At 41.4% G+C, this 13,364-nt stretch overlaps 1 protein-coding gene across 2 annotated transcripts in view; it reads right to left on the bottom strand.

Annotated features, from left to right (window-relative positions):
- The window catches only part of LOC137321153 (beta-1,4-galactosyltransferase 1-like), a 100,448-nt gene that overhangs the window by 84,045 nt on the left and 3,039 nt on the right, over positions 1-13,364 (bottom strand). For both annotated transcript variants that reach the window (XM_067983401.1, XM_067983402.1), the window contains exon 2: positions 4,215-4,450. In XM_067983401.1, coding sequence (XP_067839502.1) covers positions 4,215-4,450 — 236 coding nt within the window. The remainder of the gene's footprint in view (positions 1-4,214; positions 4,451-13,364) is intronic.

Raw genomic sequence — 13,364 nt, forward strand, 5'->3', positions numbered from 1 at the left:
TTATTTTTTCCTATTCAATCAATCCCATAACAGACAGAGCTGTACTGAATTTTCTACTCATTTCCTCTAAGCAAGTAAGTTTCCAAACTTGTGTGGGTGACCTGTCTGGGGACCCCCAAACTTATATCAGCTACCCAAACAAAAACAGTGCCATCATGGCAGAAAACATCTTCTTTATCAGCATACAGCAACAGAAAAAATGTACTAAGTCAAATCTTGAAATATGATGAGAGACACAGAAATTTGGTGATCTTGCAAATCTCCTAAGATTTCATGGTTTCCCTGGGGCCAGGGTTTGAAAACTTCAGGCCTAAACTGAAAACATGCCAGAACACCCTTAAATCCTTTCTGTACTAATTCAGGATACTGCCTCCTACACCCAGAATCCCAAACTGCAGCACTCCTTATTTCTCTCCATCTTCCCTGCCAGGTACAACCTACAAGCATTTAAAACTCCAGCTTGGTATCACCTAATCACCAATTCCTGCATCGTCTCTCTCGTTCTTTCCAACATCAGTAGTACCTTGCATTGTGGGCTTTGGCCCTTCACCTAGTTCATCTCAACTACTTTCCACTTGGTAATGTAAGCCGTTGAAGTGAAAGCTTTTCTGGATATAAATATAGTAACCAACCTTTGCTGGAATTCATTTTCCTCTAAGCATGCAGTCAACTGAAAACCTGAGGAGATGTTGCCAAGCAAATTGTAACCACTCATGCAAGTCACTGATCCACTTTGTAAGGATCCAGATGAGTTGGTTGAAGCTGGGGCTAGAAGATCTTAAAACTAAAAGGATTCAATGTCCGAGAGGTCACCTTCACAACCTAAAGTTTATGAACAATCTACACAGAGGAAATGTGGAAAGGCGTACAGAAACATTCTCTGCAAAGAGGATGAGTCACTTGAGGCATGCATTCCCTTGGAGTTTTTGCGCTGTAAAATCTCAGTAATTCACTTTATACCAATGCCCAACAGGAACGGTGTCAAAGCAAAGTTTTGGGGATCAAATCCCATCTACTTTGCTGATGTAACAGTTGTGTTGGTGCACACTCCCTTAGTCCTGCTGCTGCAAACATCCTTCAGAATAAGTCATTATCAGACGTAATCTCAAGTTCAATCCAACTTCTCTACTAAGAGCGATGAGGGGAGTATCCCTTCCTACCATGGTCCAACCTCCCCTTAGTTGGCTCTCCAAACTGCAAGAGAGATGCTGTTCACTAACATTAGTGGCCACACCAGGGGGGCCAATCACAGCCTGTCAAGGCTTTTTCAACACCCTCCTGAGTTCCAGCCTACAGAAAGTCAACTCATCTAAACCACTACAGGACCCCAGCTGAACCAAAGAGCACTCATTTGGTCTTAACACAATGCTGTTTGGTGAAAGTAAAGCAACACCTAACCTAATGTGAAAGTAGGGCATCAGGCCAAGTGACAACATATCTCACTGACTGAACTTCCTGCATTAAGCCAGTCTCCCTGGAGAGTGATCACTGAACTTCACCAGAATAAAGGAATTCAAAACTGTGACGTCTAGGATCAACTAACTTTTGGGGACATGTAATGGGAGAAAAACTGAGTTTAACCTGGCCAACAAAACTTCTCTATTGCTCCAGCAAGCAGTAATTTTGGTATTTTGTTCCTCAAGAGATTCCCTTGTTTCAGTGTCTCAGGAACCCTTCCCCACAAACTTCAGGGCAAAGATGAAATCACAAAGTGAAAGGCACAGTGCCTCTCACAAGCACCAACAGTACTGGATGCCACTCTCCTTAAAAAGAGGGGTAATTTTCCAACTTCAGCTCGCCTGCCAGCAGCGCACGTGGAAATTTTGGTTGTAAATAACACACGATTTTCCAATCGTTAAAATAAACTGCTGGAAAATCACGCACACGCCTATCGGAATTTCTGACGTGCATGGAAAAATTACCCCTTATATGTAATCCCAATGGAAACTGCCTTCCATGTTACGTTGGCAACAACTCAGTCACATGCTAGTGACAGAGGCAGTGGGGCAAAATCCTTTTCCTTACTAGAATCCTACTGATCACCCTATCTGGAATGCTTAAGCCTTGGACAGATGTTCCTTTGGTCCATAAACAAACTGGAGCTTAAAAAAGGTGAGTTAACCCCTTCTGGACAGCTTCCAAAACTCATACAATTATTGTACTGTATAATATCTGCCCATATTTCTGCTGTTTCAAATTATTTTCTTTGTAAAATAAATCTGGAGAATAGCTTAGCCTGTATTAAGTAAGCTAATGATTTCTGCCTTCCAAATTGACAGGAAACATAGTGGGCTCCCTACGTGCAATGCAATACGGTTTACTGTGAATAGGATTAACTTTTAGACCTGGGCTACATTAATACTGTGCAACAAAAGAATTAAAGACGCAGATTTTAGTTCACATGAGTCGTGATCTGCTTATGAATGCTCAATTGATTTGCACAAGAAAATAAGGTGCTGGAAAAAGGCAGAACCGTAATATGGGATCATACGGTTCCATCACTGGGAAGAAATCCAGAACACAGATTTTGAAACCAAGAACCAACACTGGCTAGAGACCAAAGTGAAGTGAACTGGTGCCAAACTAAGTTCAACCACAATGGTGGTGGTGATATCGCACAAGAGAATGTCATCAAAACTTGCAAAACAAAGTTAATAATGTATACTGTTACTGAACCAAATAAATGAGGTTTCACTTTTCCCAACATGGGAGTCAACAGAAAGATAAAGCAGCAATAACAGGACAAAAGTAATTAAGAACAAGGCCTGGTATACAGCAAAGTGCCAGACTACCTAAACTGAACACAGTGCAAAGTTGATGTAAGGATCCTGCCCCTTGGGTGCTTTCTCCACAGGATGAAGTAGTTCCAATTTGTATATAGAGGCTGAAAAAGTTAGAAGGATCTTCAATAAAAAGGTAAATATTTCCTGTGCTATTCCACATCAGATTTTAAAACTTCTCAGTAAACAAAGTATTTCAACACCTTTCAATACATCTGTGTTTTAGCTTACATCTTTTACCCTGTCTTTTTTGACTAATGGGAGCGGATACACCCCCATAACACTGCTGGAACGAACCTAACATTTTCCAAGTTATCTTACATTAAAATTATGGGACACAGTTCAGTAGATACTCCACTTCATTCATTGACTAATACAGTTCTAAATAAAGGTAGAGCATATTGCCCATTAAGGCAAGTACTTTTTCAAACTACAGTAATAACATACATCTGTCACTGTAATTCTACCATCGCTAAGCAAGTCAGAATGAACAGTTTCAAGATCGCAAGAGGTAATAACGTTTTAAAACTGAAAAAAAATTGTGCAGCATATTTTTAGAAATGCCAAAATACAGACAAGGTATTCTGCTACTAACAAGGTTACAGAGCCACAAGGTTACAATGAACTCAATGCCTCAGAAAAACACCAATTATTTCTATAGAATAAGAGAGTTACTTAATGACAACTATAGGACAGACTGGATGTTTTTATTCTTAGTTGCGGTTTGAGACAACCGAATGGCTTGCTGGGCCATTTCAGAGGGCAGTTAACCACGTTGGGAGTGGTAATGGAGGTTTCCTTCTTTAAAAAGGACATTAGCGAGCCAGTTGATGATTTTTTGACAATCCAACAGCTTTATGGATATTTTTACTGATACCAGCTTTATTCCAGATTTTTCAAAAATTCACAAACTGGTGGGATTTGAACTCACATTCTCTGGATTACTAGTCCAGTAACGTAACCACTAAATTACCATACCCAGGAAGTGAAGGAACTGCCTCCATTTTGACATTAGCTATTTTTTTTGAAAACCTCTTGAAATAAGGACAGAAATTTGTTTATCCACCACAAAGGTTTTGCCATCCAACATCATGCCAATTATGATCGCGTCCATGCCCAACTACAGCATGAAGCAATAAACTGATCACCCTATGTATTGTCCTCATTTGTTAAACACAATTTACAGCAATACAGCAACAGCCATTTGCCCCCACCCCCACAAACCAGCAAGCTCCAAAGTGCAGGCGGCAACAACTCATGGCATGCTGAAAATAGGTTAATGAGAATGGTCCCAGAAAATTCACTGGGCATAGCAGCAACTGTCTCAGGCAGGTGAAAACCCCAGGGCACCACCCTGCTGCCGTCAATCGGGCCAGCGAGAACAATGCCGCATTTGTAGGTGCATTTAATCACATTACAGAAGCAATTTCTTACCTGGTTAATGACATACACTCCATAGTCAAGTTGCTGGCGCTGCAAAATTGGATGCAAGTAATACAACCAGTATTTCAGGTGATCATCACGGTTGCGGAAAGGAATGATGACGGCAACTTTCTGAAGAGCTATACACTCTGCTGGAGTAAAACGGCCTCCCTCCCGCACGAACGGATTAATCTTTTTCACTTCCTCCAGATTAACAGACTGGGAAAATTCTATTCTGAGTGGTCCCACTACAGAGGAGAAAAAAATAACCCACAGTTAAAAAAGGTTATGCACGGAGTTAGAGCTCAGAAATTAGCCTGACTGCAAATAATATTTTTTTCTGGCTCCCCTTTCCTCGAGGTGTAGACCCATTGCCAAGATATAGCACCCTCCAGTAATTCACTGTCTCCTTGCTGGGGTGCAATTCCACAGGTATTGGAATACCCACCAATACCGTGCCAAAGTGAACTAACTGTGAATCAGAGAGAGAAAAAGAGAGACTACTGGACTTTGGCAGCATCGCAGCTGAGCCCATCTTCACCTGACCGACACAATGGCACTTTCACCAAGGATCACTGAATAACAATCGGGAGCTGAAACCTTAACTGATTTTCCCCTCACATGCAGGAAACCTCTGCTGTCGTCCAGGTGGAGATCAGCTAACTCAGCACTAACTAGGGATCGCCGTTCCTTCATCGTCGCTGGGTCAAAATCCTGGAACTCCCTTCCTAACAGCACTGTGGGAGAACCGTCACCACACGGACTGCAGCGGTTCAAGAAGGCGGCTCACCACCACCTTCTCGAGGGCAATTAGGGATGGGCAATAAATGCTGGCCTCGCCAGCGACGCCCACATCCCGTGAACGAATAAAAAAAATTTTAAAAACCCAGAACTCACGTGCAGGTTTTTAAAATCACATCCTCCAATACATTTAACTTTTTTAGTTCCTGCATCATTTCTTGACCAGGCAAGCAAACAATGAACTTCTCCCGGTCTCTGTTTGTTCCACTCCCTCTAGTAGCAAGAAGCGATGAGCCTCTCAACAATGGGCATAGCCCAGATCAGGAATGTATTGCATGAGCAGGTACAAGCTCAGCCCTGTCCTCGACTGTACACTGGAAAATTAAAGAATCTCTTAAGAGTGGTACTTCATTCTATTACTGCAAACAATGTGGACAAAGGCAATTCATCGATCCTTCTACAGGCATGTAAACAGTTAACGGATACTAAGAGCAGGGGTGGGGCCAATTAGAGACCATAAAATAGATCTACTCATGGAGGCAGAGGAGATGGCTGAGGCACTAAATGAGTACTTTGCAACTGTCTTTACCAAGGTAGAAGATGCTGCCACAGTCTCAGTAACAGAAGATATAGTTGAGATACTGGATGGGCTAAAAATTGATAAAGAAGAGGTACTTGAAAGGCTAGCTGTACTTAAAGTAGATAAGTCACCCCGTCCTGATGGGATGCATCCTAGGTTGCTGAGGGAAATAAGGGTGGAAATTGCGGAGGTACTGGCCATGATTTTCCAAACATCCATAGATATGGGGGTGGTGCCAGAGGACTGGAGAATTGCAAATGTTACACCCTTGTTCAAAAAAGGGTGTAAGGATAAACCCAGCAACTATAGGTTAGTCAGTTTAACCTCAGTGGTGGGGAAGCTTTTAGAAACGATAATCTGGGACAGAATTAAGTCACTTGGACGAGGGTGGATTCATTAGGGAAAGCCAGCACGGATTTGTTAAAGGCAAATCGTGTTTAACTAACCTGATAGGGTTTTTTGATGAGGTAACAGAGAGGGTAGATGTGGGCAATACGATTGATGTGGTATATATGGACTTTCAAAAGGCGTTTGATGAAGTGCTGCATGGTAGGCTTATCAAGATTGCGGCCCATGGAATAAAGGGGGCAGTAGCAACATGGATACAGAATTGGCTAAGGGACAGGAAACAGAGAGTAGTGGTGAACGGTTGTTTTTTTGGACAGGAGGGAGGCGCACAGTGGTGTTCCCCAGGGGTCAGTGCTGGGACCAATGCTTTTCTTGATATATATTAATGACTTGGACTTGGGTGTACAGGGCACAATTTCAAAATTTGCAGATGACACAAAACTTGGAAGGGTAGTAAACAGCGAGGAGCATAGTGATAGACTTCAAGACGACAGAGACAGGGCTGGTGGCATGGGCGGACATTTGGCAGATGAAATTTAACGCAGAAAAATGCAAAGTGATATATTTCAGTAGGAAGAACGAGGAGAGGCAATATAAACTACAGAGCACAATTCTAATAGGGGTACAGGAACAGAGAGATCTGGGAGTATATATGCATAAATCGTTGAACGTGGCAGGTTGAGAAATTAGTTAAAAAAGCATACGGGATCCCGGGCTTTATAAATAGAGGCATAGAGTACAAAAGTATGGAAGTCATGATGAACCTTTGTAAAACACTGGTTCGGCCACAAATGGAGTATTGTGTCCAGTTCTGGGCACCACAATTCAGGAAAGATGTGAAGGCCTTAGAAAGAGTGCAGAAGAGATTTACTAGAATGATTCCAGGGATGAAGGATTTTAGTTACGGGATAGACTGGGGAAGCTGGGGCTGTTCTCCTTGGAACAGAGACAGTTGAGAGGAGATTTGATAGAGGTATTCAAAATCATGAAGGGTCTAGACAGAGTAGATAGAGAGAAACTGTTCCCATTGGCGGACGGGTCAAGGACCAGAGGTCATAGGTTTAAGGTGATTGGCAAAAGAACCAAAGGTGACATGAGGAAAAACTTTTTTTTTTAAAAAAACACAGCGAGTAGTCAGGATCTGGAATGCACTGCCCGAGATTCAATCATGGCCTTCAAAAGGGAACTGGATAAGTACTTGAAAGGAAAAAAAATTGCAGGGCTATGGGGATAGGGCAGGGGAGTGGGACTAGCTGGATTGCTCTTGCATAGAGCCGGCACGGACTCGATGGGCCGAATGGCCTCCTTCCATGCTGTAACCTTTATATGATTCTATGGAAAGTTACTACGGAATCACTCAACTTTGTATCTTAACAAAAGTGTTTCAACCTCACCCATGTGTCCTTCCCATTTCCTGTAACCTATATACATGTCCCTGAAGAAACTCAACATGTCTGTAGAAGAACATGAGCACATCTGTTCATTGCAGCAGCAATGTTATACCAACTTTTCCTTCTTGTGTTTAATATAAAGATATTAAACAACGGTGTATTACATGATTACTCAGCACAGTTCGAAGTTCTGTGAAGGATACACAGAAAAACTGTAAATGTTGGAAATCTGAAAATTCCAAAGGCAGCAGAATTAGAGATTTGAACCCTAGATAAAAAGATTTAGGAACACTGCAGGATTACCGAATACTGAGGAAGTTAGTTAGTTAGTTAGTTAGATAGATACATACATACATAGTTAGATACAAATGAAGCCAATTACATAGATATGAGGGGCGAGTTGGCTAAGGTAGATTGGGAAATTAAGTTAAAATGTATAACAGTAGATAAGCAATGGCAAACATTTAAAGAAATATTTCAATATTCTCAATGAATATACATTCCATTGAGAAATAAAAACTCCGCAGGAAAAGTTATTTAACTGGATAACTAAAAAAGTTAAGGATAGTATGGGTTAAAAGAAGAGGCTTATAATGTTGCGAAGAAGAGTAGTAAACCTGAGGATTGGGAGAGTTTTAGAAACCAGCAAAGAAATGACCAAAAAATTGATAAAAAGGGAGAGAATAGAATATGAAAATAAACTAGCAAGAAATATAAAAACGATTGTAAACGCTTCTACAAATATGTATGAAGGAAGAGTGTATCAAAAGTAAATGTTGGTTCCTTAGAGGCAGTGACAGGAGAAATTATATTGGGGAATAAGGAAATGGCAGAGTCATTAAAACAAATATTTTGTATCTGTCTTCATAGTAGAAAACACAAAAAGCATACCAGAAATAGTGGGAAACCAAGGGGCTAATGAGAGTGAGGAACTTAAAGTAATTAATATCAGTAGAGAAAAAGTACTGGAGAAACTAATGGGACTAAAAGCCAATAAATCCCCTGGACCTGATGGCCTACATCCTAGGGTTCTAAGAAAGAGGTGGCTGCAGAGATAGTGGATGCATCGGTTGTGATCTTCCAAAATTCCCTAGATTCTGGAACAGTCCCAGTGGATTGGAAGGCAGCAAATGTAACTCCGCTATTCCAGAAAGGAGGGAGAGAGAAAACAGGGAACTACAGGCCAGTTAGCCTGACTTCAGTCGTCGGGAAAATGCTGGAATCCATTATTAAGGAAGTGGTAACAGGGCACTTATAAAATTATGTTATAATTAGGAAGAGTCAACATAGTTTTATGAAAAGGAAATAGTGTTTGACAAATTTATTAGAATTTTTTGAAGATGTAATTAGCAGAGTAGATAAAGGGGAACCAGTGACGCACTATATTTAGATTTTCAAAAGGCATTCGATAAGGTGCCACATAAAAGGTTGTTATGCAAGATAGGGGCTCATTGGGTTGGAGGTAATGTATTAGCATGGATAGAGAATTGGTTAACGGACAGAAAAGAGAGTAGGAATAAATGGGTCATTTTCAGGTTGGCAGGCTGTATCTAGTGGGGTGCCGCAAGGATCAGGGCTTGGGCCTCAGCTATTTACAATTTATATTAATGACTAAGATGAAGGGACCGAGTGTAATGTATCCAAGTTTTCTGACGATACAAAGCTAGGTAGGAAAGTAAGCTGTGAGGAGGACACAAAGAGTCTGCAAAGGGATATAGACAGGTTAAGTGAATGGGAAAGGTGGCAGATGGAGTGTAATGTGGGGAAATGTGAGATTATTCACTTTGGTAGGGAGAATAGAAACACAGATATTTTTTTTAAAAAGTGAGAAACTATTAAATGTTGGTATTCAGAGAGATTTGGGTGTCCTCATACAAGAAACACAAGAAGTTCATGCAGGTACAGCAAGCAATAAGGAAGGCAAATGGCATGTTGGCCTTTATTGCAAGGGGGTTGGAGTACAAGAGCAAGGAAATCTTACCACAATTGTATAGGGTTTGGTGAGACCTCACCTGCAGTACTATGTACAGTTTTGGTCTCCTTATCTAAGGACGGATATACTTGCCTTAGAGGCGGTGCAACCAAAGATTCACTAGATTGATTCCTGGGATGAGAGGGTTGTCCTATGAGGAGAGATTGCGTAGAATGGTCCTATATTCTCTGGAGTTCAGAAGAATGAGAGGTGATCCCATTGAAACATGCAAGATTCTGAGGGGGCTTGACAGGATAGATGCTGAGAGATTGTTTCCCATGGCTGGTGAGTCTAGGACCAGGGAGCATAGACTCAGGATAAGGAGTCAGCCATTCAAGACTGAGATAAGGAGGAATTTCTTCACTCAGAGGGTAGTGAATCTTTGGAATTCTCTCTCCCAGAGGGCTGTGGATGCCGAGTCGTTGAATATGTTCAAGGCTGAGATAGATAAATTTTTGGACTCTTGGGGAATCAAGGGATATGGGGATCGGGCAGGAAAGTGGAGTTAAGGTCGAAGATCAGCCATGATCTTATTGCATGGCGGAGCAGGCTCGAGGGGCCGTATGGCCTACTCCTGTTCTTATGTTCTGAGGCATAAACAGAGAGATGCATGCATACATAGAGACACGGGTAGGTAGATAGAGATACACACATAGGTAGATATGTCCACCCCCCCGACAATCCCGCCCGCTAAGTTGTGTGGATGGAAGCAGGAAGTTACAATGAGGCATCGACAGACTAAGTGAGTGGGCAAAACTGTGGCAGATGGGGTTCGATGTGGGGAAATGTAAAGTCATCTACTTTGGATGTGAGGAAGACAAAGCCATATATTTCCTTAATAGTGAGAGACCAGAAGCTGTAGAGGATCAAAGGGATTTAGGTGTTCATGTATATAACTTACTAAAAGCTAGTGCACAAAATTTATTCAAAAAGCTAATGGTATATCGGCCTTTATCTCAATGGGAATGGAATATAAGTGAGTAAATGATGCTTCAGCTGTGTAGAGCCTTGGTCAGACCTCATCTGGAGTTCTGCATTCAATACTGAGGCATCGCACCTCGAGAAGGATATATTGGCCTTGGATGGGGTACAGCGCAGATTCACTAGAATTATACTGGGGTTAAAAGGTTAAATTATGAAGTCAGGTTGCATAAATCTAGCGTGTATTTAATTGAGGTGTTTAAAATGATAAAGGGATTAGATAGGGTAGATACAGAAAAATTATTTCTTCTGGTGGGGGAATTCAGAAAAGAGCACCACCTTAAAATTAGAGCCAGGCCATTCAGGAGTGAAATCAGGAAGCACTTTTTTTTTTACACAAAGGGTAGTGGAAATCGGGGAACCTCTGTCCCCAACCCACCCCACCCCTCAGTGCAAAAAAGCTGTGGATGCTGAGTCAATTGAAATTTTCAAACTCGGGTCGATAGATTTTCATTAGGTAAGGGTATCAAGGGATATGGAGCAAAGGCGGATAAATGGAGTTATGGTACAGATTAGCCTTGATCTAACAGAATGGCGGAAGAGGCTCGAGGAGCTGAACGGCCTACTCCTGTTCCTATGTTCCATATTTTCTCCTTTGCAGAAGGTGGTGATTTAGTCTGGGTTAGTTACTTGGGTGCTGGCAACCTTCCAGTACCTTATCAAAGTGGCAATTATTCATGCAGGAACCTGAACAATGAGTGCTGGCAGATGATTTGACCAGTGGAGAAATTAGTTAAGCCTGATCGGTCCTCTCCCTACACTGATGTACACATTTCCAGCATCAAAACTTGGCTGTTCTAAGCATTGCAGAGACCCATTAGACCATCAGCACTCTGCCTCCCACACACACAGTGGTCATTTGCCAGAGCAATGTCATTGCCATTTTGTGGGACTTCTCCGGCCACGTGAGTGGACTATCGCAATCTAAGGCAGTGTCCCAAACCGCTACACGTGTAGGGTGTAGGGAGCACGACAAAGCTTAGGAACAGGAGTAGGCCGATTAGCCCCTCGAGCCTGTTCCGCCATTCAATGAGATCATGGCTGATCTGTGACCTAAGTCCATATACCCACCTTAGACCTATATCCCTTAATACCTTTGGTTAACAAAAATCTATCTTCAGATTTAAAATTAACAATTGAGCTAGCATCAACTGCCGTTTGTGGAAGAGAGTTCCAAACTTCTACCATCCTTTGTGTGTGGAAGTGTTTCCTAACTTCACTCCTGGAAGTCCTGGCTCTAATTTTTAAGCTATGTCCCCCTAGTCCTAGACGCCCCAACCAGCGGAAATAGTTTCTCTCTATCTGCCCTATCAGTTCCCCTTAATATCTTAAAAACTTCGATCAAATCACCCCTTAATCTTCTAAATTCCAGGGAATCCAACCCTAGTTTGTGTAAACTCTCCTTGTAATTTAACACTTGGAGTCCAGGTATCATTTGTTCTTTTGCCAATTACCTTAAATCTGTGTCCTCTGGTTACTGACCCTTCTGCCACTGGAAACAGTTTCTCCTTATTTACTCTGTCAAAACCCTTCATGATTTTGAACACCTCTATCAAATCTACCCTTAACCTTCTCTGCTCCAGATTCTCTAGTCTCTCCACGTAACTGAAGTCGTTCATCCCTGGTACCCATTCTGGTAAATCTCCTCTGCACCCTCTCTAAGGACTTAACAACCTTCCTAAAATGTGGTGCCCAGAATTGGACACAATACTCTAGCTGGGGCCTAACCAGTGTTTTATAAAGCTTTAGTATAACTTCTTTGGTTTTTTACTCTATGCCTCTATTTAGCAATCCAGCAGAGCTAATTAGTAATGTGAAGGTTAGTGAGCACCTGGAATCCAGTGACCACTGTATTCCCAGATATGATAGTTATCATAGCTATGGTGCTACAGGGCTTTGGATACTGGGAAACTGCACTTAGAAAGAGAGAAGAAAAATGGAGGGTATGCAATAAAGGAGGAGGAGAGAAATTGTATTCAATTTTTTAAAAAATCTATTCCAGATAATAAGGATATGACAGATATATTGAATTAATTTTTCACATAACTTATAAGAAAGGGCTGCAAACAAATTGTAGTCACAGTAAATGAGCAAATATAGAAGTTAGTAAAGAATGTGTTTTGCAGAAAGTGGAAGGCTTAAATATCCACAAAGCTCCTGAGCCACATGGTAGACGCTCTAGAATTCTCAAGGAATTAAAGGAGGAAATTAATGCTGCTTTGGTTGGTTGATATTTTCAAACCTCCATACGCACTAGAAATGTTACTTGAGATGCCTTTTACCTCTCAGCTTTGGAATTTGAAAGTACGGTAACATGAAATTAAGAGATTGTTTTAGTATTGATGTAGGTTCTCTCCAAGAGCAACTTGCAGACTTATCTTGTTTTCCTGAGTGCTATATTGAAAATAATTCAGTCAGTGACTGCTTTTAAATTTTCTTTCTTCCCAGGATGGTGCTGCTTTGTAATTTTTTTTAAATGCCTCCTCCCATGCATTCAAGTTACATTTTTCATCACTTCAGTGATTGCAGACCAATTTTTTTTTGAGAATTGAGTTACATTATAACATCAACCTTAACTCAGTATATGAATAAAATATTTAATATATCAATGATATCATAGCAAAACAGGAATGTACAGTCCATCTGGCCTCCCCTAGAGTTCAAAAACAGAACACACAATTCACTACATCATCCTTCAATTGATTTTCTCACCAAATGCCTATTCAACTTCCTTTTAAAATTCCTCATGTTATCAGCCATGATGGCCTCCCTGGATGGTCCACTCCAAATATTCACCACCCTCTGGGTGAAATAGTTATATCTGATTTGTCCATTCACCTTCTCTGTTCTGCACAATCCAGAGCTCCTTTGCTGTCATTTGCCAGGCCATTGATATCTTGAGATCTACTGATCCCATAAAAAAGATTTAGTCGGGGTAGAATCTTCAAATTCAGCACCAAGGAACATCCGGGGAAACAAATGCAGCATACCAACCATTTCCAGATACTTAATCACATGATAACACCCAAAACTGCTGCACATACCCAGTCCGTTCAATAACCTAAAGGGGAGTGTGCTCCTTGATTAAAACCAGCAGCCCATTAACTTTAAATACCTTCATATTTTTTTTTAAAGTGAAGCCACCCCTG

This window comes from Heptranchias perlo, chromosome 4 (assembly GCF_035084215.1).
Source record: "Heptranchias perlo isolate sHepPer1 chromosome 4, sHepPer1.hap1, whole genome shotgun sequence".
Classification (NCBI taxonomy): Eukaryota; Metazoa; Chordata; class Chondrichthyes; order Hexanchiformes; family Hexanchidae; genus Heptranchias; species Heptranchias perlo.